At 51.4% G+C, this 26,610-nt stretch overlaps 1 protein-coding gene across 3 annotated transcripts; it reads left to right on the top strand.

Moving 5' to 3' along the window:
- Nucleotides 1-1,557: 1,557 nt before the first annotated feature.
- On the top strand, nt 1,558-19,945 carry LOC132500869 (zinc finger protein 250-like). Of its 3 annotated transcripts, none has more exons than XM_060116191.1 (6): nt 1,558-1,606; nt 7,529-7,614; nt 7,763-7,889; nt 7,996-8,109; nt 9,661-9,723; nt 18,164-19,945. In XM_060116191.1, the coding sequence occupies exons 2-6, from the start codon at nt 7,573-7,575 to the stop codon at nt 19,486-19,488; spliced, it is 1,671 nt and encodes a 556-aa protein (XP_059972174.1). In that variant the 5' UTR covers nt 1,558-1,606; nt 7,529-7,572; the 3' UTR covers nt 19,489-19,945. The 3 variants fall into 3 exon arrangements, with proteins under 3 accessions (XP_059972174.1, XP_059972175.1, XP_059972173.1); XM_060116192.1 differs by having other exon boundaries at nt 1,571-1,606; nt 7,563-7,614; XM_060116190.1 differs by lacking the exon at nt 1,558-1,606 and having other exon boundaries at nt 5,862-7,614.
- Nucleotides 19,946-26,610: the final 6,665 nt, after the last annotated feature.

Here is a 26,610-nt window from a genome sequence, read left to right as displayed (position 1 = left end):
GGAAGATGGATGTAAAGTGGGGAAACCAAGCACAAGCTGGGACCTGTGGTCATGAGCTGGAGCCTCTAAGGACAGACAGAAAAGCCTTTGTTTTCTTTGATGATGTGGGTGTCCTGCAGAAGGAAGGTGGAGCAAGTATAGGCCTGTTGCTATCTTGTGCCACCCAGTGAGCCGGGGACAATTGTGCGTGGCAGTGGCACCTGAGTGGACCTTTCATAGCTCACACCACCTCTGGACACCCTCTGTAATTCACATATTGATTGTGTCCTGCCTGCTTTCCCCACTCGAAGCATCAGTTGGGACCAAGATTGCTGGGATAGAGCTCACTCCCTGTTGTTAAAAGGTAAACTGAGGCATATTAAAACTTTTGAAGAGCTTATTTGAGCAAACACAGAACGGAATCGGGTAGCGCCAAACCAAAAGAGGTTAGGAGCGCTCTGCCAACAGGAGCTAGGGAAGAGGGTTTTCTAAAGAGGCAGAAGCAAAGCAAGGAGGTTGACGGGCCACAACTTAAGCAGTCGCCTTATTTGGAAAGCCTTGCTGGGGGCTCCTTAAGTAGCTACCAAGGCAGCAGAGCCACTGCAGCCTTATGGCCTCCTTGTTTAATTACGTTAACACTGGCAACTGGCCAAAACCACCTGGGACGGTCCAATAGTAGAGCCAAATCGGACGACCTTGGTCCTGAGCTTCAGTCCCTTGGCAGAGGGGACTCTGCTCCACAGGGGTGTGCGTGCTAGACGAGCTCCCCGTGGGAAGCTGACCTCACGCTCCGCGGAGTGGGAACCCTGCCCCTGATGCCGGTGCCTGCTTCCCAGAGAATTACTGCCACATCCTCCCCCACTTCCAGCCTGGGGCCTCTCCCCAGACCACTTCTGCCCCGCAGTCGGGGCACCGGCTCAGCCTGGCCAGTCCTCCCAGCCTGCCGAGCTCTACCCTAGCCCCAGCCAACGTGCCACTTGGAAGGACACCAGCCCGTCCTTGGGGGGCCAGCGGGTGCGGTAGGAAGCAGCGATGACCACCTCTTCCTTCCGCCCGCGCTAGTCCTCCACGTCGGCCACAGCGTCGTCCTCGGACGCTCCAGCCCCGGACCGCGCGCCGCCCCCGAAGTGCGCAAAAACCAGAGCAGGGAGATGGGGAGGCGGTCGCCGCCACACATGACGACACCGCCAGCCCGTGCCAGGCCCCGCCTCGGCGGGGTGACACCGGCTGAAGCAGGGCGGGGGCCGGCCGTGATAGGAAGCAGCCAGTAGCGCCGCCAGGGCCAGCAGTAAGAGGCCCACGCCGGAAGTGCGGCCTTGGGAGGCCCGGACGCGGCGTGGCCTCTCTAGGCGCGGTGGAGGCCGCGTCTCTCGGTGGCTCCGGAGCGCGAGTCAGTCAGGAGAAGGCGAAGGCGTCAGTCAGGAGAAAGGCGCCGGGCAGGGAAGGCGGGGCCCACGGCGGACTGGGAAGTGTCGCGCTCTAGGAGTGGTTGCCTGGGAGGCGTGGGCGGGGGCCCTGGGAGGCGGGGCGCTCCGGGATTGGCGGGTGCGCAGACGGGGCGGGGTGTCCCCTTTGTCTGAGTGAGGTTCGGGCGGCCGCATCTGCGCGTGAGGCTGCGACGGGCACGGTGAGTCGGGGCACGGGCAGCAGCGGGAGCCTCTGCCCGCGCGGCGGGGGGCCGGGACCCTCCTCGCGGCCGGGCGCTTCCCACGCGCGCCCCCTGCCCTCTCCAGGCGCACTCCGAGCCCCCGCCCCACTCTCGCCTCCGCCGGGCCCTCCCCGCCCAGCTCCCGCGAACGGCGAGCCCTGCCCAGCGGGTGGTCCTCGACCCCGCGAGCTCCAACCTCTCGCGGCGCCTGGGGGCGGGCCGGGGTCGCGGGACCGCTGTCCGCGGGGGTCGTTCTCAGCGTCCCGGCGGCCTTGGCGTCTCTCTGGGAAAAGTGCTTCCTCTCGAGTTCCCCTCCCGCCTCCATTTTCCATCGAGGCTCGTTTCCCGGTTACTTTGTAAAAGCCCTTTTTCGTGAGCGCGACCAGCCTTTCCCAGAGTCCGCGGGTGTCTGCCTGCTGGAAGCTTGCCGGGGCGCTTCAGCGGGAGACGGCGTGCCGCCTTTTCAGCCGAGCCCTCGGTGTGCGCTGCCCTTGGCGTTTCCTTTCTCATCAGCTCGGTTCTTTAACCTACGTGTCTTCTCAAATTGTCATTTGACTCCGGTTATGGTGTTTTGTTCCGTTTTGAGATGGAAGATTTCGAGTGTTTAATGGTCAGATATTTACCCTCGAGGCTTTTGGCTTTGTGCTGTGTTTTAAAGGGCTTTCCCTACTCCAAGATTAGTTGTTAAATAAATTCTTGTTTTTCTCTGGTACTTGTGAAATGTTGGCTCCATCTGGAATCATTTTGGTGTGGGGCAAGTTGGGAATCCAGCCTCAGTGTTGTCTCTAAATCCTGATATTTCAGACACAACCTACTGAATAATTCATTTCTCCATTGATTTGGAAAATCACCTTTGTCGCGTGTTAAATTCTCCCAAGCCTTGGGCCCATTTCTGGGATTCATGGTGCTTTGATGTGCAAAGGTTTTGATTTTCATGCGGCAGATCTGTGGATCTCTGCCCCCCAGACTTTATTCACGTTCTTTTTATGATGTAATCTAAAGATTTATCTTTTATTCTTCATTAGCCGAATGCTTTCAGTATATGATATGAAATGATCTCATTTTTTTTTTTCTGTCTTTTGGGGTTTTTTTTGTGTGTTTTTTTGTCGTATTTTTTTAATCTCTGCTTTTGCTTAGCTTTCTGGGAGATACGCTGAGCCTTGTGCAAAGACCTAAGTTCAGACCCCTTGTCCAAGTGCCTGCCGGTCACTGGACCACCTTCCCCGGATCCGTTTGTTCACAGACGTGGCCCTGCTCTGCCCCTTCTGGTCCAGGCCCGCTTGGCTCTCGGCACCAGGGCTTTGTGGATACAGTGGGCAGAGTTAGCATCACGTGTCTAAGGTTTATTTTAACCTTGTTTCTTGTTGCCATCTGTGAATAGAACCTTTTTCCCTGTGTATTTCCTCACTCCGTGTTGCTGCTGTGTAGGAAAGCTATCCGCGTGGATGCATGTGTGTGATCGTTTACTTCCGAAGGTTCCAGGGTTGTGCTTTGGGCTTAACGGGTGGCTCAGAAGTGCCTCTTTGGAAGGTGATTCCACCCTGGAGGGTGGGGCTCCGTGGAGATGAAGAAAGACGAGGCAGACCTTCCAGCAGGAAAACCTGGGGGTGAGGACGGTGAGGATGAGGGGGGAGACTCTGGGAGCCACCCACCCCAGACCAGGGACTGGGAGTGTGCCTGTCATGCTTGTCCCTGTGGGCAGGTCTTTGGAAGGAGGGCTCTTTTACATCAAGATCATCAGCAGTTCCAGCAAGAGCGATAAGTTACTAAAGCTTAGCTTACAAAACAAAATAATAACAAACGTTAAGTCCTAAGCTCTTCGCGTCTCTGCAGTCCCGTTTTTAGTTCCTGTCCCTAAGTCACCACCCGAGCCGACCTCACTCGGCAGTCTCACTGCAGTGTGACCACTGCTGCAGAGAATGTTGGCCTGTTCTGGTTTGTTTGGGTTAGTCCTTGGCGGGTGTTCCAAAAAACGAAATTCCTGCATCTGAAGAATGACGGTGACCCGCGGGTGGGGGGGTCACTGTCGCGGGCACCCCTGGGGCGGGTGCTTTTTGTACTTGCCGCTGTGTTGGGGGCGGCGTGGCCTCCTTAGGCAGCTCCTCAGAGCCAGTTCTGACCCTTGGTGGTGGCGATTCCTGCTCTGGGGACCATCTAAACAGGACTTGTCCTGCCCACCTGTTCGCCCTTCCTGATGACTGGAGCTCTGGGCATCGAGGTGGGAGTGGCTGGTAAAAGCCAGGTTCAATGCCCAGGTGGCTCTGTTGTCCTCCCTGTGGTGTTGGTTAGCGGCCTGCAGTGTTTTTTTTTTTTGCACGTCTTTGCATCTGGCACAGACTTGTTCCAGGAAACCCAGACCTTATCTACCAAAGTGCAAAAAAAAAAGAAAAACTAGTTAGTACCACTTTTAAAATTTGTTTCCTTTATTTTTTATCAGGATGTAAGTGTCTTATTCCATTTGGGCTGCTATAACAAAGCACCACACACCAGGCAGCCCGTAAAAACAACAGACATTGATTTCTCACAGTGCGGAGGCCGGATGTCCGAGGTCAGGGGGCCAGCAGGGGCGGGTGAGGCCCTCTTCCTGGCTGCAGACGTCTGTGTCCTCACGTGGAGGAAGGGGCAAGGGAGCTCTGTGGGGTCCCTTATCAGGGGGCCTCCACCTTCATGACCGAAGCACTCCCAAAGGCCCCACCTCATAACACCCTCACATTGGGCATTAGGATTTCAACACATACATATACATTTGGGGGACACAGACATTCAGACCAGAGCAGCAAGCATACTTCAGGATACTTCACGCTTTTTCCCTTTGGCAGTTTGCAGAGGTCATCCTAGGCAGAGGTCTTTTGCTTTTGTGCTTCTCTGGGACTCACCGCAGGTGGGAATCTTTTCGGCTTCTCCCTCTCCACCCCTCCGTGCCTCAGCCTGTTGGCCGCTGGGTTTGAGTTAATCCCATCGGGTGGCATGACGCTTAGTCAAGTACTCTCACCTGAGAGGAGGTGTGTCATCTCTCTGTCTTACTGGTGTGGACAAGGACTCACACCCCCTCGTGGCCCTGAGGTCATTGTTTGTGAAACAGGAGCATTGTGGACACACTCCATATCCCATGCTTTTGCTGACCCGTCTGGCCCCCGGGCGCAGCCTGAATCTTGGTCTTAGCAGGTGCCGGACTGGTGTGGAAGGACTGTGGCTTTGGCAGCAGCACCACCCTGAAGGCAGCTTCTGAAACCACACGACTCACACGGGATTCGAGCTGATGGGATGACACTCGAACTCACTGTCTTTTCATTGAAACCACACGCCTAGGCTCAGGACTTAATGAAGCTCAGGTTCTGTATGTCAGCGGTCCCTAACCTTTTTGGCACCAGGGACCGGTTTCGTGGGAGACAGTTTTTCCACGGACGGGGTAGGGGGGGGTGGTTCAGGCGGTAACGCCAGCGATGGGGAGCGGCAGGTGAAGCTTCGCTTGCCCGCCACTCGTCTCCTGCCGTGCGGCCCGTCCGGTACCCGTCTGCGGCCTGCGGGGTGGGGACCCCTGCTCTGTGTCTCAGCGCAGAAGGAATTCATAGTAAGAGGCAAAGTGATAGGTGAGAAGTGGAATTATTTGGAGAGGTACGCATTCCTTAGCATGTGGTCCGTCTCAAAAGGCGAGAGCGGCCCTGAAATACGGGGTGGTTACTTTTTATGGGCCGGGTAGTTTCATAGGCTAACAAGTCGGAGGGTTGTTCCAGCTTTTCCAGGGGAAGGGCAGGGGCCTCGGAACCGTGGGGGCTGTGGGTGTGTCATTTAGCTGATGTACCACAGTGAGCACATGATGAGGCTCTGGGGGGCGAGCCTTCCACCGTCTTGGGCGTAGGTGGTTCTCACCAGTTTCTGTCACACCTGACATCTGTGTCCTTCTTTAAGGGCTGTGCTCTGCCCCCACCCCTCCTGGTTTCACGTCCCTCCCAGGAGGGCGTGCACTGCCTAAGGATGTATCTGCTGCCCCTAAATATACCAGGTGACTTTCTCACCTGAGAAAGAGCGTAACAGAAACTCCGCTTCCCCAGTGCTGCTGACAGCAGATGTTCGCCTGGCACTTGTTGCTGTTCTGAAGGGTGGAGTGTGGTCTCATTGCTCCTGTAATTTCATACACTTATTCAGCAAACATTGAGCCACTGGGGCTCTGCTGGGGCAGGAAGGGGGGTGTGAGGGCGACGAGGCAGAGGACCCCAAGGGGGCTCAGGAGGGGCCTCAGCGAGAGGGTGACATGGCCAAGCACCAGCCGAGGGGCAGGAGCCACCCCAGCCAAGGGGAGGCCCGGGCAGGGCTGAGCAGCCTCAGGAACGGTGTAGGGGCGGGGTGGGGTGGCCTTGGAGCCGAGAACAGTCATTGTGTTCCCATGGGGGGGCAGGACAGGACGGTGCTGCCACAGGCCCAGATTCTGGATCGTGTGCAGGTACCAGATCAGCTGGGGCAGAACCGGGTGGAGGGCGGGGTCGGTGTTTGACGTTAAGTGTCTGAGGTGCTAGAGGACACCCACGTGGAGATGCCCGGTGGAGGGTAGGAGGTCACCAGTTGAGCGCACCAAAGGGAGCCCCTGGACTCCACTGGACAGTCAGGCCTGTGCAGCGGGAAGCAGCTCAGGTCACAGACACGGGCTCGGGCAGGAGCTGGCCTGGCCCAGGGCCTCGTGGCCGGCCACCAGCACCCACTGGGGAGGCTGTGAATAGGGCGCCTGTGGGTGCTCATTATTGGGTCCTGGCCCAGGTATGGTCAGCCCGTAGTGCAAATGACTGTCCACCTCTGCTGGGTTCCCAGAGGACCAGAGCTGTGCCGTTAACAAAGGTCGGTACCCGTTTTCGGGTGCATCCTGGGGTGCTTTTATTCACGCCTTGAATTCTAATCGAAGACTCCGGTTGGAATCCTAACTAGAGTCGTGTTGCCGTTACACGCACAGACACACACGCACACGCGTTTTGGGGGAGTGGGCGTTTCTGGTGGACGGAGGGGTGGGCGGTGAGGGCCAGCCTCTCTCTCCGCCAAGGCTTCTGCTCCCCAGAGGCAGCCACGGTCAGGAGTCCAGTGTGTATTTTCCTGGAAGTTGTGTGGTAAACGTACTCCTCCACTGGCCGTTTTACAAAGAAAGTGAGGTGGTGGCGCCCTGACTTGCTCCCCCAGAGGCCCACAGCGTGAGGTGAAGCGTCCTGCTCGGCAAGGGGCCTGCCTGAGGGGGTTGACCTCGTTCTTGCGTCGTTTCTCCCGAGCAGTCTGCCTGCTGGGCTTCTGTGTCCCTGTTGCGGACCCGCCTCGGCCTCCAGGTGACGTCAGCCCCATCACCCTGCCAGGGGAGCTCTTGGTCCCCCCTTCTGTCTGGCAGTTGGGGTGTGACAGATAGCTTACTTGGCCTGGCATTTCCCCAGAACCTGCCCACCCTCGGGCCTCCCTGTCAGGTGCTCAAACCAAATCCCTGGGTCACTCTGTACTCCCACCAGAACCCGACCCCCGCTGGAGCCGCCACCGGGGCAGGACCAGGCGTGGCCAGGGCATCAGTGGGCCCACAGGAGGGCTGTGGTCAAGCCAGGCATGCAGGGCCTGGCATGGGGTCCCCACAGGTTTGCGGCCTGGCAGGACTGTCCACGCCCAGCAGCTCTGGAGGCAGCCAGGCCCAGTGCCTCCCTGGATGACAGCTTGGCTCCTGTGAGGACGCGCTCACCCGAGCCTGTGCACACACTGCAGGCCATGCCAGCTGAGCTGGGCAGACGGCCCACTGCCCTAGGGGTGCACCGCCTCCCCAGGTGTCAGGTGGGACCTTCCTGGGCCCGAGAGCTCGGGGCCCATCTATGCTGCTCTGGGACTGGAGTCATAGTTCACGGGGGTCCCAGCTGGGCCCATCACGTGCTCCCTGCTCTTCCTCAGTCCCACAGGCTCCTCTGATTTCCATCTTCCCCAGGGACCAGGTGATGGCAGCGGCCAGGCTCCTACCGCCACCGGCGGTGCCCCAGGTGAGTTACCCCGAGGCCTGCACAGCACCCCTGCCTTGCTCACTGCCCCCGCATCCCTGGGCCTGTCCCCACACCCCCATGCTGCTTGCACCCACCTCATCTCGGATGGAGACACTCAGTCGACCTGCAGCAGCCCCTGTCGTTCCAGGCCAAGGTGACCTTCGAGGACGTGGCCGTGCTCCTCTCCCAGGAGGAGTGGGACCGCCTGGGCCCTGCTCAGCGGGGCCTCTACCGACATGTGATGATGGAAACCTACGGGAACGTGGTCTCCGTGGGTAAGGCCTCTCTGCACGCCTCGTTTGTCTGTGTGCTCTGCCCAGGGCAGGGTTAGGGTGCTCACAGATGCTGTGTAGACAAAAGGCCTTCCCTCCCCATGCGCAGGAATTCCAGGATCCAAGCCCGAGGTGATCTCGCAGCTGGAGCGAGGAGAGGAGCCGTGGGTCCTGGACAAACAGGGAAATGAGGGGCGCCGGGGCCTGGGCACTGGCCGCTCAGGTGAGTGGGGAGCCGCCTTCCTGCACCAAGGGCTGAGCACCTGCGGGTGCTGATGGGAGGTGGCCGGAGTGGCTTCCTCCTGGGGTCTGATTTGGCAGAGGGACCCTGCGGGCAGGCGGGGCCGGGCCCCGTTCTGGTGGGACCTCCAGCGTTTGAGGGATCCCTGGTTGGTTGAGGGAGGAAGGAAGCACCTCAGTGTAGAAGGGAAGTTTCTTAACCTGGTAGGTCGTGGGGCTGGGGCTGTTTGAGATGAGGAGCCTACCATCCACGGCCACATGGCGCCATCCGGGCATCCCATCCAAAATAAGGCAGGACAGACGGAACACAGCAACAAGATTGAAGCTACAGAACTGGAAAGAAGTCGTTGAAAATCATATGATTTTCTCTTGTAAGATTGACCAGAATTCACAAGAGAGTTTGCTAGGTACAAAATCAGTTTTATTTCTATTTATCAGCACCAAAGGTATGATTTTTTTTCTAGTTTTATTGAGATATAATTGACGTGACATTACAAGTTTAAGGTGTAGAGCATAATGATTTGACTTAAATATATTGTGAAATAATAACCACAGTACGTTTAGGTAACATCCACCATCTCATATAGGTAAAACAGCAAGAGAGAAAAATTTTTTTCAAGATGTGATTCTCTTAAAGATAACATTTACAGCAGCATCAGAGAGGTGAGGTGTCCAGTAGTTAATCTAACAGACGAAGCACCAGACCTTTATGGAGGCAAGTGTAGAAGGGAGGGTGCTGGCAGATGCGTCCAGTCCTGAGGGCAACGGTCAGCAGTTGCTTTAGGGCGGGGCGGGGGTGGGCGACATCCAGTGAAGGACGAGGACAGGAGTCTCAGGGAGCCTCAGCCAGCCTGCCCTGCAGGACGCGGCCCCTCTGGCTGTGAGGACAGCATGGCAGCAGTCCCGTGGCTGCTCCACTCCAGGGTCTCTAGGTACCGTGTGGAGGGGCACCAGGTGTTACGGACAGCCCGCCTCTCACTGACCCGCAGAATCAGGTATCCTCAGAGGAGCAGTGACTTGGCTGGACCCGGAGGAATGCGATTTTCCAGGGAATGTAGAAAAGGCACAGCATCATGTTGAGCAAATCTTTGACTGCAGCTGCAGGGGGCAAGAAAACAGCTGCCCCCAACCAGACCTGGGTCCCTGGTGGACCAGCTGTGGTTTCACCTGATGGAGGTCTTAAGACGAGTGCCCTTCAGATCTGATGAAAGAGACCGCCGTTCTCCAAGGTCATGGCGGGTTGGAGAGAGCAGCTTTCGCACAGAAGCGCCTGCTCACACTGCCCCCCACCCGCAGGCCCCAGCGGACGGGGTGTGCACAGAGCAGGAGCTGCCTGCTGCAGCCCGGGCCGCCACCATGTGCCTCGGCCTCGCCCGGCAGCTCCTCGAAGGGAGAAGCGTGTGCGCCTGCCCGGCCCTGCCATCTCCAACCCAGTGAACTGCACTTGCGTCTCGTAACAGCAAATGAGAGGGTTTTCCACTCTTGGGAGAGGCGTGGGTTTTGTTGTCCCTTCAACTCTCTGTTCCTTTTGCAGACACCTTCACGTGTGACCACATGACAGCTTGTGTGCAGCAAGACAGCACGTCCTGTCCCTGGGGTGAGTGTGTGTCTCATCTTCTTTTCGATCCAGTGCAAAACCCCTGACGTGTTTGTGCTCATGGTTCACGAGGAGGTTCCCAGGCCGCTCCGATGCAGAGCGTGTGTTCTCACGGCACAGCACACACAATCTCTACAGAATGGCGGGGGGGGAGGTTAAATTAGAAAATTGGTTTCAGTGGACTTGCTTTTTCCCCTTTATTTGTCTTGTTGCTACTGTACACTTGAAACAACGATGAAGCTGCCATCCTGAGAGTGTGGGGCAAGAGGCAGCCCATCCCCGCATTCGTGGCAGCCGGGGTCTGTTGTGTGCTGTGTTTGTGCCATGGATGATGGAGGGAGTGACCTCCTGAAATGTTAAATTATTCTTCAGTGTTAAAGTCGTCTTTCTTGTCTTGTTACTCTGGCATCAGGCCAGAAACCACCCATTCAGGAAGCTTCAAACATCAGAAGTGATACTTTTCCATGCAAATGAGTAATTATTTCTTTGACCTACCAGCTTTACTCTGTGATGATGAGGCTTATAAGTCAAAAAAAAGGAACTAAAACTTGTTTTCTGCTTAAAAAAAAAACATAGTATAAGTTTTTAAGAACATGCAAAAATCTCATTAAACAGATGACAGTGAATTCAGATATTTCAATGAACAACCTGTTGAATACTGTTACCATTTATCAGTACAGTGCACACTTAATAAATACATTGCTCTGAAGAGAATAAATACGAAGAAACTCCGAATAAGAAAAATGGGCACAAAACGTGAACAGGTTCTAATAGAAGAGAGCCAAAGGAGAGGCCAGGTGAGAAGGTGGCAGCCACCGACAAGCCAACAGAAGAGCCTCTGCATAGCCTGCACCACTGTGGAGCAGTCAGTAGTGCCTGGAAGCAGCGGTTACCCTGGACCAGCCACTATACACCCTGTTGTTTGTTCCCTCTTCTTTTTCTCCTTTCTAAAAAGTTCGGTATTTTTCATGATTCTATCTTATCTCCTTTGCTGTCTTCTCAGCTGTAACTCTGGGCTGTTTTAGTGGTTGTCTCAGGGTTCACAGCATGAGTCTTCAGTCTGTCAGTCTGCCTTTGGCCCCTGCTTCTCTCTATGCGTTGTGTCTTTTTCTCTGGCTGCCTTTAAAATGTTCTCTTTGTCAATGAAATGACAATGAAACCTACCTTGCTGGCACCTTGGTCTTGGGCTTCCCAGCCTCCTGTTGTGTAAGCCCCCCAGTCTGTGATATTTTGTTAGGACACCAAGCCAACTAAGATAACCCCAGGATCCCTGCCCTCTGATCCCTGGTATACATACCCTGCATAATCCCCAGGACTGTGGTTATGTGTTTTATGATTAGGTTATGTGAAATGGCACTGTTGCCTTTAAAGAACAGAGAATGCTCTAAATCTGGGTCTAGAGGTCAGAGACGAGTCAAATTCAAAGCAGGAGGAGGGAATTCCCTGGCAGTCCAGTGGTTAAGACTCAGCACTTTCACTGCCTTGGCCCAGGTTCAGTCCCTGGTTAGGGAACTAAGATCCCACGAGCTGCTCTGTGTGGCCAAAAATAAATTTATTAATTAAAAAAAATTTTTTTTAAAGCAGATGGATTTGATGCCTCATTGCTGCCTTAAAGATGCAGGTAGGAGGTAGGAGCAGAGGGTGACTCCCAGGCGGCATCCAGCAAGGAAACGGTCACCTCGGCCCTGCAGCTCCAAGGAGCTAAATGTTGCCAACAAAAAAAAAGAGCTGAGAAGTGGATTTATCCCCTGAGCCTTCACACAGGATTTCAGACTGGCTGACACTTTATCTCAGCCTTGTGATACCCTGAGCAGAGAACCCTTCCCCGCCATACAGAATTGTGGCCTACAGAACTGTAAGCTAATAAATACAGTTCCCAGTGCTCACACAAGGCTGGGAACACTGTCTTTTCCCACCAGCAAGAGCGGAAAACCTTGTAACTCACAAGGCATCATCAGGTAGAGTACTGAGTAGGGTCTTGCCTCACTAATTGGGGGGGAATAACCTTAAACACTGCTCTGGTCAGACTGAACAGAGTTGAAAGGCAAGAACCATACAATTTCCAAGTAACTTAGCCACGTATTAGAACAAAGCTCAATAATGTTTATAAAAATACAGAAGTATCCAGCACCAAGCAAGGGGAAATCGATGATGTCCAGCATCTAACCAGAGATACAAAGAAGCAAGAAAATACAACCATGATTAGAAGAAAAACCAGTCAAGTGAAACTGACCAGAAATGACAGGGATGATAGAATGGTAGACAAGGATATTAAAACAATAAATTCCATATGTTCAGGGAGCTACAGGAAATAGTGTATTAGGTAGAGGCATGGAATATTATTTTTTTAAAACCCAAATCTAATTTCTAAATATGAAAAAAACGATGAGATGAAAAATTCACTGGGTAAAATTAGTGGCAGATTAAACATTGCAGAAGAAAGGATTAGTGAACTTGAAAACAAAGGCATGGAAACTTTTGAAAAGGAAACAGGACAAAGGCTAAAAAAGACTGAAGAATATCGGTGAGCTGTGGGAGAACCTAAAATAGCCTGATATATATCACTGATGGGAACAAAGCAGGAAAAATATTTGAAGAAGTGACAGTTGAAGTTTTTCCAAATTTGATGAAAATTATAAACTCAGAAATCTAAGAAGCTCAAGGGACCCTATGCATAATAAACATGAATAAAATTACACTAAACCACATCATAATTAAACGTTGACAACTGGTGACAAAGAGAACATTTTAAAGGCAGCCAGAGGGCTTCCCTGGTGGTGCAGTGGTTGAGAGTCCGCCTGCTGATGCAGGGGACACGGGTTTGTGCCCCGGTCCGGGAAGATCCCACATGCCGCGGAGCGGCTGGGCCCGTGAGCCATGGCCGCTGAGCCTGCACGTCCGGAGCCTGTGCTCCGCAACGGGAGAGGCCACAACAGTGAGAGGCCCACGTACCGAAAAAAAAAAAAAAAAAGGCAGCCAGAGAAAAAGACACATCGCATAGAGAGAAGCAGGGGCCAAAGGCAGACTGACAGACTGAAGACTCATGCTGTGAACCCTGAGACAACCACTAAAATAGCCCAGAGTTACAGCTGAGAAGACAGCAAAGGAGATAAGATAGAATCATGAAAAATACCGAACTTTTTAGAAAGGAGAAAAAGAAGAGGGAACAAACAACAGGGTGTATAGTGGCTGGTCCAGGGTAACCGCTGCTTCCGGGCACTACTGACTGCTCCACAGTGGTGCACACAAAGCATGCTGTTGTATTGGCCAGCTCAGGCTGCCATAACAAAATGCCACTGATCGGGTCCTTAAACATCAGAAATTTACTTCTCATAGTTCTAGAGGCTGGCAGTCCAAAATCAAGGTACCAGCTGATTTGGTTTCTGGTGAGGGCTCTGCTCTCTTCCTGACTTGCAAGTGGCCACTTTCTTTCTTTCTTTCTTTTTCTTTCCTTCCTTCTTTCCTTCCTTCCCTCCCTCCCTCCTTCCCTCCCTTTCTTTCAATATTTATTTATTTATTTGCATCAGGTCTTAGTTGCGGCTTGCCAGCTCCTTGGTTGCAGCTTGCCAGCTCCTTAGTTGCAGCACATGGGCTCCTTAGTTCTGGCATGTGAACTCGTAGTTGTGGCATGCGTGTGGGATCTAGTTCCCTGATCAGGGATTGAACCCAGGCCCCCTGCATTGGGAGCATGGAGTCTTATCCGCTGTGCAGGTGGCCACTTTCTTGCTGTGTGTTCACTTGACTCTGTGCCTGAGGAGACATAAGGACACTGTTCTCATCGCTGCGGCCTGTCCTGATGACCTCAACTAGCCCTCAGCACCTCCCAAAGGCCCCACCTCCAAATACCATCACACAGGGGGTTAGGGCTTCAGAATACGGATTTGGGAGAACACAAACGTTCAGTCCTTAACAACCTCCCTGTTCCTTCTTCCCCAATTTTAGGGTACTGTCCTAAGTTTTATATATGTTGTAAAACCACAATATGGAACTACTGTTTTTGCTTTAGACAGTTGTCTTTTAGAGTGACTTAGAAAACTTTTTCATAGTCTTTTATATTTACCTTCATTTTAACCATTTCCAAAAACCGTCATTTCTTTGTGTGATTCCAAGTTTCTGTCAGGTATATTTTTTCCCCATGAAGAATTTCTTTAACATTAATGTGGATTTCATGGTTGGGAACTCTCTCTGTTGGTTTTTTTCTTTTCAAAAAGTTATCCTTTTTTTGGAAAGGTATTTTTTGCTGGGCACAGAGTTGTAAATTGACAGGTGTTTTCCTCTCAGCACTTGAAGGATGTCCGTGCATTGTCTTCTGACGTGAAGGTTTCTGATGACGAGTCTGCTGTATTTCTTACATTGGTTCCTCTGTGTTCTCTGTGGTTTTTTTTCCCTGTAGCTGCGTCTAAGATTTTCTCCTTCTCTTTGGTTTTTAGGAGTTTGAATAGGAAACATGTTTGTGTTTCTCTGATCTTGGATCTGTGTTTTGATATCATCCGTTATTGTTGGAAAAATCCCAGCCATGATCTTTTCAGATGTTTTACTTCCTTGTCCTCTGTCTTCTCCTGGGATTCTAACAACATGCAAGTTGGGCTGCTCAGTGTTGACCCACAGCTCTGTTCAGTGTTGTTTTTATTGCTCACTGTTCATTTTTCTCTTTGTGTTTCAGTTTGAATAATTTCTCTTGACCTATTTGCAAGCTCCCTGGTCGTTTCCTCAGCTGAGTTGAGTCTACTGACGAGCACATCAAAGGCGTCCTTTACCTCTGTCGCCGTGTCTTGTGTCTGATGGTGCAGGTTGTTCCAACACACGGGTCACCTCTGAGCCTGGCGTATCACCGCTTAGTGTCTTGAGTGTGAGTGTGTGTGTGTGTGTGTGTGTGTGTGTGTGTGCACGCATGGGCGCGCACTCACGCCCTTGTCTTTTTTGGTATCTCTTACTTTTTTATTGAATGTCAGCCATCACTCATCGGACAGCGAAAGAGGTAAACTGTCTGTCTGGAAACACAGCCTCTCCTTCTCAACTCTTATTGTGAAAGGCAGAGTCGGTTCAGGCAGGAGCTGGGCTGGGTCCTTTGTGCCCATCGCTGCCTTCAGGGCGCCACCAGATTCAGATTCCACAGGCACTTCCTCGTGCAGGGCCGGGGGCACTCAGTCTCCCGTGTGTTTCTGTACCTCAGAGCCTTCCTCCACCCTCAGTAGCCTGCTGTGGCTTGTTGCTCAGCACTTTTTAGACTTGGGGAAGGGGGGATGGAGCAACCTCTGCTGTCCTGGTCCGTCCTTGGGCTCAGCCCTCCCCCAGCTGAAGGAGGTTCTAATTGTCTGGGTCCAGGGTCGTTTCCTGCCCTTCCCCACCCCCACCCCCCAAGCACAGGGTAGTCTTCCCTTCCCCCAGCCATGATTTTCATCTGTCCCCAGAGTGTCAAGTTTGCTTACCCTCCCCCAGTGACTCACAACTTTTGTTCCGTAGAGAAGGCTCCCCCCTCTTTCAGACCTGAACCCCCAAGGGAGGCTCCCTGTGATACTCCCCCCAGGGGAGGTCCACAGAGATGCGCCCTCGTGTCCATGCTCCCAGGGGCTCTTTGTCAATCTGTTAATGTTTTAGCTGGAGTCTCCGAGCCGCTTGTGTGGTGGCCCTGCCTTCCATCTTCCTCTCACCCCTCCCTTCAGCCATGGGCCATCCCACACACCTGTCTCCATTCAAGCACCTGTCTTTGCCTAGATTTCGGGTCAGTTGGTTATTATTGTGACATTAGTTCTGTGATGGATTCAGGAAAGTTAAGATTCTGTAGATTGTCTGTCTACCTTTTTCTTGCTGTCGGGGTGGAAGAGATGCTCTTTCCAGGTTTCTGGCCCCTGGGGGAAAGCCGTTAACAAAGTGATATAATAATACGTGTTGTCTTAAATAATATAATAATGACATTAATGGTAGAAGAACATGGGAATCACAGCTAGATTGGTCAGTGCAGTCACGAGACTTTGCCCAATTGAGATTGTGTTCTTCTGAGGGTCCCGGGGAGGGGCCCTCAGAGGCAGTGCTTGGAAGCAGAGGGCGGTGACTGTTCGGTAACAGGAACAAGGGCTTGGACACTGGGGTTGGAAGAGGAAGAGAAGAACAGAGGAGAGACTTCCCTGGTGGTCCCGTGGTTAAGACTCTGCGCTTCCAATGCAGGGGATGCAGGTTTGATCCCTGGCCAGGGAAATAAGATCCCACATGGCACATGGTGCGGCCAAAAAAAAAGGGAATCAGAAGAGAGACGTGGGTCCTGAGGGCCCCCAGCTGCAGGGGGAGGAGCCAAGTTCTGTTCTGGACTTTGGACGTGGATGTGCTGGTGGGCCCTCCAGACAAAGAGGCCTGGCTGTAGGCAGAACACCCACCTGAGCCCTGGAGAGCAGTATGGGTGGGGAGGCCAGGATGTCCCCGTGTCGGGGGCAGCTGAAGCTCGGGGTGGGACCCCAGCCTCTACACCACTCTGGGGGCCCCTCGCCCTCAGTGTGATTTCTTTAAGGAACTCTGGGTAAGTCTCCCCAGCCCTGCTCCTGCCTCTTCCGAGATGACCCTCTGCTGAGGGTTTGCTGCAGTCGGGCTGCCTCCATCCCCCCCCCTTTTTTTAATGTTTTTTGGGGGTTTTTAAAATAAATTATTTATGTTTATTTTTTACTATGTTGGGTCTTCGTTGCTGCCCACGGGCTTTCTCTAGTTGCGGTGAGCTGGGGCTACTCTCCGTTGTGGTGCGCGGGCTTCTCGTTGCGGTGGCTTCTCTTGTGGAGCACAGGCTCTAGGCACGCGGGCTTCAGTAGTTGTGGCGCACGGGCTTAGTTGCTCCGTGGCATGTGGGATCTTCCCGGACCAGGGCTGGAACCCGTGTCCCCTGCGTTGGCAGGCAGATTCCCAACCACTGCGCCACCAGGGAAGCCCCTGCCTCCATCCTTTCGCAAGAAGTATTACCATTTGGTATGTCTAAGTCCCTCCAAGGTAACCATTTCCTGGATGTCACAAGACATCACAGGTCAAATCAAGCACATGTTGACCCCGTTGGCACAAATCTCTTTCCAAACACTTCAGTCAAAGTCTATCTTAGAAACTCCCTTGCGTGGTGGAGGGACTGCTTGGGTTCCAAGTCCATTATTTTCCAAGGGTCCTGGTTGGGGTTTGAGGGAGCCCGTTGCACAGCACCTGTCTTCTCAAACCAAGTTCTGAGTGAATTAAAAAGTAAAGCTTATATCGCAATAATGCTGTTACCACCAAAAAAGAAAGAAAAGAAAAGAAAAGCTGATGGGACTTGAAAATATTCTTACTACAGAAAAACGGACAGTTCGGTGACAACGTGCCTGGTTGCCATTCAGTATGCTTCCTAATCAGAAACTCCAGAAAGACCTTTAACCACCAGATTCAGGCAGGGAGGGGCTTCTGGGTCTTCACTGTGAAGCAGAATGCAGGTCCCCTGAGCTGAGAAGGCCCACAGGAGGGGAGGGAGAGGCAGGTGCCACGGGCACGCACATTGGTGCCATTCTAGCTCGTGATCTCCTGGTGTTTCTGGGATAGCATTTGTCAGTCTGCTTTTCCCAGGGGCTGCCGGCCCCGGCACCTGTCACAGGCCCCAGGAGTGTCCTTGTGTGGCGAGGGAGTGAGAGTTCCCTCCTCGGATCTTCTTCAGCCCCCGGGGCTTCTCACACTGGCATGTCCCTCAGCGACCGCCGTTTTTAACACTGTCCCCAGCGAGGCCTTTGGGAAGCTAGAGGCCGCAGCACAGTGGGCGCTGAGACGGGCACTGGGAGGGTCGTGGGAGGACTGGCTCCGTCCTGTCCCCCGTCTCGTGCCGTCACAGCCCTGCCGCGGGCCAGCTTCACCTGCTGAGCGTCCCTGATGGACATCGCTCCGAGCAGGCCGTCCTCCGGGACAGTCCTGTCCCCTGGTGACGTCAACTCAGTGGCTCTGTCTCCGAGATTTAAAAAAATGTCCTTGGCACCCCCTGCTCTGCCCACTCAGCCTACAGAGCCCCTGCCCTGACTCTGGAAACATCCCCTGGCGTTCTCTGCCATCCTCACGGACGCCTGAAAGCCCCGTCTTGTCCCCCAGGGAGCAGTCTGCTGGACACGCACGCAGTGCTCACGCATCTCCTAGCAGCCCCCTTCCCACCCCCCACGGTCATAGGTGTGGTCCTACCTCAGTTCCACCTCCGATGGCCTCTGGACACTCCAGGCAGGGCGGGGCTGGGGTGGCAGTGGGCTCTGACCTCGTGTGCCCCTCACAGGGGCCCTCGGACTGGAGCCGGCCCTTCTCTCCAGCCACACTGTCGGCCTGGGCACCTTCTGTGTCACCTACTGGTGGCCTCTCAGCCATGGGCATTCAGGGGCCTCCCTGCTCCAGCGAAGCGCCTTCAGGGTGGCAATTGCTCTGCAGTTTCAAGTGGGTTAACACGCTCACTGTGGTTTTGTTGTTTCAGGATGTGAGAACAAGGAGCAGGACCAGAACAGAGACTTGAGTCTGAGACCACTCACTTCAGAGGAAATTTCGATGATCCTGAGGAAAACACCTGCCGAGTGGAGTGATCAGGGAAGCTGTGAACCCGAGGAGAGCTTCTGTCTGAGTCCCAGCCACACTGGCCCCCCCGAAGGCCGGGCCCTGAGTCAGGGCATGCCTGTCGCTCAGCGACCAGCTGTTCCTGGCGGGGAGAGGCCCTACCGGTGCGTGGAGTGTGGGAAGTGCTTTGGGCGGAGCTCCCACCTGCTCCAGCACCAGCGCACCCACACCGGGGAGAGGCCCTACGTGTGTGGCGTGTGCGGCAAGGCCTTCAGCCAGAGCTCGGTCCTCAGCAAGCACAGGCGGATCCACACGGGCGAGAAGCCCTACGCGTGTCACGAATGTGGAAAGGCCTTTAGAGTGAGCTCAGATCTTGCTCAGCATCACAAGATACACACGGGGGAGAAGCCACACGAGTGTCTCGAGTGTCGCAAGGCCTTCACACAGCTCTCCCACCTCCTCCAGCACCAGCGCATCCACACCGGTGAGAGGCCCTACGTGTGCGGCGTGTGCGGCAAGGCCTTCAACCACAGCACTGTGCTGCGCAGCCACCGGCGGGTGCACACCGGGGAGAAGCCGCACGCGTGCGCGGAGTGTGGCCGTGCCTTCAGCGTGAAGAGGACGCTGCTCCAGCACCAGCGGGTCCACACCGGGGAGAAGCCCTATGCCTGCGGCGAGTGTGGCCGTGCCTTCAGCGACCGCTCCGTCCTCATCCAGCACCACAGCGTGCACACGGGCGAGAAGCCCTATGAGTGCAGCGAGTGCGGCAAGGCCTTCCGGCACCGCTCCACCCTCCTGAACCACGAACGCATCCACACCGAGGAGAAACCCTATGGCTGCTACGCATGCGGCAAGGCCTTCGTGCAGCACTCCCACCTGACCCAGCACCAGCGGGTCCACACCGGCGAAAAGCCCTACGTGTGTGGTGAGTGTGGCCACGCCTTCAGTGCCCGCAGGTCACTGGTCCAGCACCAGCGGGTCCACACGGGTGAGAGGCCATTCCACTGTGCACAGTGCGACAAGGCCTTCAGCCTGAAGGCCACGCTGATCGTGCACCTGAGGACCCACACAGGCGAGAGGCCCTACGAGTGTAGCCGCTGTGGCAAGGCGTTCAGCCAGTACTCGGTGCTCGTGCAGCACCAACGCATCCACACAGGTGAGAGGCCCTATGAGTGTGGGGAGTGCGGCCGCGCCTTTAACCAGCACGGCCACCTGATCCAGCACCAGAAGGTACACAAGAAGCTGTGACCTTGGCCGCATGCAAACGCGCACTCGGGAACTTGGGCACCCAGCCCCAGGAAGCCTCCAGTCCAAGGGAGGTGCCCGTCAGTATCACTGAGAAGGGAAGCACTGACATGTCTCTGGAAGAACTTCAGAGGATGCCTCATTTGTTTTGTTTCAACTTCTTGAGGTTCAACTGCAGAGTAATTACACAATTGTAGAGAATTTTGGTGAAGACAGTTCCAATTCATTATTTAACATTAGTTTATTAGAAATGAGGAAGTAAAGGAAGTTACAGCATAAGGATTACTGTCACAGTAAAACTTCCTCACTCCAGATAAAGGTTTTCTTCTTAAAACATTATATGCCTTTCCTAAATTCAATGACTGTTCTGATTATTGCACTTAAAATTAGAATGTTGGACTATATTTTCAGTATTCTGTTAAGCACTACAATGTTGTGTGGATAAAATGATATAAAAAAGATTGTCACCAAGTGTCGTAATGTATTATGACTGAAAGTCCTGTGTGTGTGGAACCACTTGTTTTGTATGAAAACCAGGTGGCAGGGGGGTGGGGGGGGCGGGACTCTAAAGATTAGTGAGAAATTATGTAAGGTTAGAAGACCCTTTATCTACTCCTTTAACTTTTCAAGATCAGAAGGGATGTCCTAACTTACTTATTAGTGAAGATTCAACTCAAAAATGGATTTTTTCCTCAAAACCTGTGCATAGAAATCATGGTATGTCTTTGGTTTCTGGGCCCATGTAGGCTTAGGAGGCCTCTTCGCACTCAGAGCCCAGACCTCACAGCTGCTACACCACGTGGGTGCCTCTTTATACACTATGGTGTTTCCCAAAAATAGTGTTACTAAAAAGACAGTTCTTTGGCACATACTTTTTTTTTTTTTTTTTTGCGGTACGCGGGCCTCTCACTGTTGTGGCCTCTCCCGTTGCGGAGCACAGGCTCCGGACGCGCAGGCTCAGCGGCCATGGCTCACGGGCCCAGCTGCTCCGCGGCACATGGGATCTTCCCAGAGCGGGGCACAAACCCATGTCCCCTGCATCGGTAGGCAGACTCCCAACCACTGCACCACCAGGGAAGCCCTGGCACATACTTTTTTAAAACAAAATTCTCAAATAGCTTTTTGTTTACTTTCTGATATTTCTATTCCTATGACTGAGGGTTTTCTTTCATTTTTTACTCTAGTTCCAAGAGAGTCTAGTATTCATTGTCGGATACTGTGATTAATCTAGTTTATTCATAATCTTTAAAAGTTTTTTTCTATTGAGAACACATCAGCTTCTCAGGAAAAATCAAGGACCAGAGTGTTGATCCCTTTTTTTTTTTTTTTTTGGCTGTGTTGGGTCTTTGTTGCTGCACGTGTGCTTTTCTCTAGTTCTGGTGCGTGGGCTTCTCATTGCAGAGCACAGGCACCGGGCGCACGGACTTCAGTAGTTGTGGCACACGGGCTCAGTAGCTGTAGCTCTTGGGCTCTATAGCGCAGGCTCAGCAGTTGTGGTGCACGGGCTTTGCTGCTCCATGGCATGTGGGATCTTCCCGGACCAGGGCTTGAACCCTTGTCCCCTGCATTGGCAGGTGGATTCTTAACCACTGTGCCACCACGGAAGTCCTAGAGTGTTGATCCTTACGTCCATAGCCATCACTGATACAGGTAAAAGCCTGTTTTCCCCTCTCTGCAGACACTGCTGAGAGGAGCTTACATCACTCAGGTGTAACATGAGAGAGGAACTGAGACCACAGGGAAGCTACCAAACTTTCTGACTCAGTCCATGACTGGCGTCTGACTCCCAGTGTTACTCAGAGCTGAGCCCACCACTACTCAGGACACAATTCCTAATTGTGTGGAAGTTTTAGAGTAAGAAACAGTCATGTTCCAAGACAAGGCTGCCCACTCTCACCACCTCTATTCAACATAGTACTGGAGGTCCTCGCCACAGCAATCAGACAAGAAAAAGAAATAAAAGGCATCCAAATTGAAAGGGAAGAGGTAAAGTTGCCATTATTTGCAGATGATGTGAATACTACTGGGTGGGCCAAAATGTTCATTCGGCTCTTTCTTTAAGATGGCTCAGTAGCACTTAATTGTCTTTAACTTCATTAAAAACAATTTTGTTAGCCTGTATGTGACAGCTGTCATATCAGCGTGCATTTAAAAAAAGACTTGTATCAGAAGTCTTGAATTTCTGTGTAGCCATTTTAATATCGAAGATGGAAGAAAAAGAGCAACATTTTCAGCATATTATGCTTCATTATTTCAAAGAAGGTTGCATTTGCAACCTAAATGCAAAAAAAGATTTGTGCAGTATATGGAGAAGGTGCTGTGACAGACCGAACGTGTCAAAAGTGGTTTGCGAAGTCTTGTACTGGAGATTTCTCGTTGGACGATGCTCCATGGTCGGGTAGACAAGTTGAAGTTGATAGTGATCAAATAGAGAACATTAACTGAGAACAATCAACATTATACCACACAGGAGATAGCCAACATACTCAAAATATCCAAATCAAGCGTTGAAAATCACTTGCACCAGCTTGGTTATGTTCACCACTTTGATGTTTGCGTTCCACATAAGTTAAGCGGAGAAAACCTTCTTGACCATTTTTCCCATGCAATTCTCTACTTAAACATAATGAAAATGTTCCATTTTTAAAACAAATTGTGATGGCTGACTGAAAAGTGGATACTGTACAATAATGTGAAATGGAAGAGATCGTGGGGCAAGAGAAATGAACCATCACCAACCACACCAAAGGCCAGTCTTCATCCAAAGAAGGTGATGTTGTGTATATGGATTGGAAGGGAGTCCTCTATTATGAGCTCCTTCCGGAAAACCAAACGATTAATTCCAACAAGTACTGATCCCAATTAGACCAAATGAAAGCAGCACTCATCACAAAGCGTCTGGAATTAGTGAACAGAAAACGCATAATCTTCCATCAGGATAACGCAAGACCACTAGTTTCTTTGATGACCAGGCAAAAACTATTACAACTTGGCTGGGAAGTTCTGATTCATCTGCCATATTCACCAGACATTGCACCTTTGGATTTCCATTTATTTCAGTCTTTACAAAATTCTCTTAATGGAAAAAATTTCAACTCCCTGGAAGACTGTAAAAGGCACCCGGAACAGTTCTTTGCTCAAAAAGTTTTGGGGGAGCTTCCCTGGTGGCGCAGTGGTTAAGAATCCACCTGCCAATGCAGGGGACACGGTTCAAGCCCTGGCCCGGGAAGATCCCACATGCCGCGGAGCAACTAGGCCTGTGTGCCACAACTCCTGAGCCTGCGCTCTAGAGCCCGGGAGACACTACTGAGCCTGCATTCCACAACTACTGAAGCCCACACACCTAGAGCCCGTGCTCTGCAACAAGAGAAGCCACCACCATGAGAAGCCTGCGCACCACAACAAAGAGTAGCCCCTGCTCGCTGCAACTAGAGAAAGCCCGCGTGCAGCAACAAAGACCCAACACAGCCAAAGGTAAATAAATTAAATAAATAAATTTATTTTAAAAAAAAAAAGTTGGGCTTCCCTGGTGGCACAGTGGTTGAGAATCTGCCTGCCAATGCAGGGGACATGGGTTCGTGCCCCGGTCCGGGAGGATCCCACATGCCGCGGAGCGGCTAGGCCCATGAGCCATGGCCGTAGAAGACCCTAAAGACTCCACACAAAAACTTCTAGAACTGATAATCCTAAAATTCATATGGAACCATAAAATACCCAGAATTACCAAAGAAATCCTGAGGAAAAAGAACAAAGCAGGGGACTTCCCTGGTGGCGCACTGGTTAAGAATCCGTCTGCCAATGCAGAGGACACAAGTTCCAGCAACGAAGACCCAATGCAGCCAAAAATAAATTAATAAATAAATTTATAAAAAAGAACAAAGCAGGAAGCATAACCGTCCCAGATTTGAGACAATACTATTGGCTTGGCCAAAAAGTTCGTTCGGGATTTTCTGTAACATCTTACGGAAAAACCTGAACTTTTTGGCCAACTCAATACAAAGCTACAGTAATCAAAACTGTGGTATTGGCACAAAAACCAACATATGAGTCAATGGAACGGAATAGCCCAGAAATAGGCCCACACACCCATGGTCAATTAATATTTGACAAAGGAGGCAAGAATATACAATGGTAAAGAAAAAAAAAACAGTCTCTTCAGCAAGTGGTGTTGGGAAAGTTGGATGCATGTATATCAATGAAGTTAGAACATTCTCACCATAAACAAAAATAAACTCAAAATGGCTTAAAGTCTTAAACATAAGACATGACACCATAAAACTCGTGGAAGAGAACATAGGCAAAACATTGCCTGACAAATCGTACCTGAGCCAGTCAGTCTCCCAAGGAAATAGAAATAAAAACAAAAATAAACAAATGGGACCTAATCAAACTTACAAACTTGCACAGCAAAGGAAACCATAAGCAAAACAAAAAGACAATGTACAGAGTGGGAGAAAAAGTTTACAATCAACTGACAAGGGCTTAATTTCTAAAATGTACAAACAGCTCATACAACTCAATAACAAAAAAACAAACCCAGTTAAAAAGTGGGCAGAAAGCCTAAACAGATATTTCTTCAAAGAGGAAATACAGATGGCCAAAAGCCACGTGATAAAATGCACATCGCCAATTATTAGAGAAATGCAGATCAAAACTACAATGAGGGGCCTCCCTGGTGGCGCAAGTGGTTGAGAGTCCGCCTGCCGATGCAGGGGATACGGGTTCGTGCCCCGGTCTGGGAGGATCCCATATGCCGCGGAGCGGCTGGGCCCGTGAGCCATGGCCGCTGAGCCTGCGCGTCCGGAGCCTGCGCGTCCGGAGCCTGTGCTCCGCAACGGGGGAGGCCACAACAGTGAGAGGCCCGCATACCGCAAAAAAAAAAAAAAAAAAACAACCAACTACAATGAGGTACCACCTCACACCAGTCAGAATGGCCATCATTAAAAAGTCTACAAATAACAAATACTGGAGAGGGTGTGGAGCAAAGGGAACCCTCCTACACTGTTGGTGGGAATGTAAACTGGTACAACGACTATGGAGAACAGTTATGGAGGTTCCTCAGAAAACTAAACATAGAATTGTCATATGATCCAGCAATCCTACTCCTGGGAATATATACAGACAAAACGAATCTAAAAAGATACATGCACCCCTATGCTTATAGCAGCACTATTCACAATAGCCAAAACATGGAAGCAACCTAAATGTCCATTGACAAGATGAATGGATAAAGATGGGGTTTATTTATACAATGGAATACTACTCTGCCATAAAAAAGAACAAAATAATGCCATTAGCAGCAGCAATGGATGCAACTAGAGATTATCATACTAAGTGAAGTCATAAAGAAAACGACAAATACCATATGATATCACTTATATGTGGAATCTAAAATATGACACAAATGAACCTATTTTTGAAACAGAATCTTGGACATAGAGAACAGACTATTGGTTGCCAAGGGGGAGGGGGTTGGGGAGGGATGGAGTGGGAGGTTGAGGTTAGCAGATGGAAGCTTTTATATATAATGTTTAATGGATAAACAAGGACCTACTGTATAGCACAGAGAATTATATTCAATATCATATGATAAACCATAATGGAAAAGAATATTTTAGAAAAGAATATATATATATATATGTATAACTGAATCACCTTGCTGCACAGCAGAAATTAACACATTGTTAATCAACTATATTTCAATTAAAAATATATATTGTTTTTTAAAAAAAGAAAAAAAAAGTAATGCTCTGTTGGAAAAAAAAAAAGAAATGGTCATGTTGTAGTCAAGATGAAAATAAGAGGTCAGGTAATTTCAGTGTACAGAGATGCTTATTTGGAAAGACCCTCTGTATCACAGGACAACTTGAGTTACACAGTGCAAATCATTCTGATTGCTAAATCCTCCAAGTAAGTTAGGGTTTTGGGGGAAATCATTCCAAAATGGATAGTTTGCTTTCCCACCTTGCCAAATGAAGTGCACTTACTCTGTCATTCTGCCTTTTCTTGCTCTCAGCTGCACTGACCTGGGTGGCGAGCTGCAGTGCCCCTCTCCCTGGGAAGGAGCCTGGAACATGCATTTTTGCTACTTGCCTTTCCAAGGAGCAGGAGTAGCACATGATCTGCTGGGACCTAAGGGCAGTCTGCCCTTTTTGGAAGTCACGTCAGAGGCTGGAATGATCTTTGGGGTCCCCCTCACCCTGGTAACACCATTCTCAGCCATTATCTCCCACCTCTGACTTGTCAGCAGCATTCACACTTACTTTGGATTTTTTTTAGTTCGAAGTCTTTACATTTTATGTATTTAAATCTTTCTCTTTATATTATTTCTTCTAACAGCTACCAAAAAATCTGATGCTTAGTTCTCTTCAAATTTTCTATTATTTGGAAAATATTTTAGACCACCTAAAATTTGATGTACTGTGTATAATCTGACATTTTCCAATAAAAAAGCAATGCCTGGAACCCATATTTATGCGTGAAGGAAGATCAGTAACTTTGGCTTAAGGATCTCCTACACGTCAGAGGCCATTGGACATGAGTGGGCAATGCAACCAGGGTGCCAAATCCAAACAAAGCCATGCCTCCCCTGCCAATCAATCAGTGAAGGCTATGCTGTGATACGCAGAGCTGTAAAGGGATAGGAAAATGCATTGCTGGTGACAATACAGTCCACCTGTGTCGGGTATGGGGACACAACAGTGTGACCATCTCCTCTGGAGGAAGATGACTGTGCGCCAGGACGTGGCTGGCAAGTGCCAGGCAGCCCAGAGGCTGAGGGCCAGTGGCACTCCCGGACGACAGGTCTGGAAGGTGAGTCCACAAAGTCCACTCCGCGCACAGAGAGGCTGGAGGTGGAGGCCCAGGAGTCGGACTTCCCTGGGGGCAGAGGAAAATCAGAGGAGTGGTGGTGGGGACAGCACTGGGGTCTCGACTCTGGCCCATCTGGATAAGTCTGGGGAACACTTTTAGTCTCATGTGTAAAAGTTCCTGAGCTGAGAAGTGCCGGTGAGATGGTGTGCAGTGCAGGGTCCCCAAGACAGCTCTCACCTCTGACACCACTCACAGGGTTCAGGCTCCACAAGATCACTCTCAAGTTCAGTAACTTGCTACACGGACACAAAG

Source organism: Mesoplodon densirostris, chromosome 13 (genome assembly GCF_025265405.1).
Source record: "Mesoplodon densirostris isolate mMesDen1 chromosome 13, mMesDen1 primary haplotype, whole genome shotgun sequence".
NCBI classification, from domain to species: Eukaryota; Metazoa; Chordata; class Mammalia; order Artiodactyla; family Ziphiidae; genus Mesoplodon; species Mesoplodon densirostris.
The sequence above is the reverse complement of the archived record's forward strand: the minus strand, read 5'-3'. Positions and strand labels throughout refer to the sequence as shown.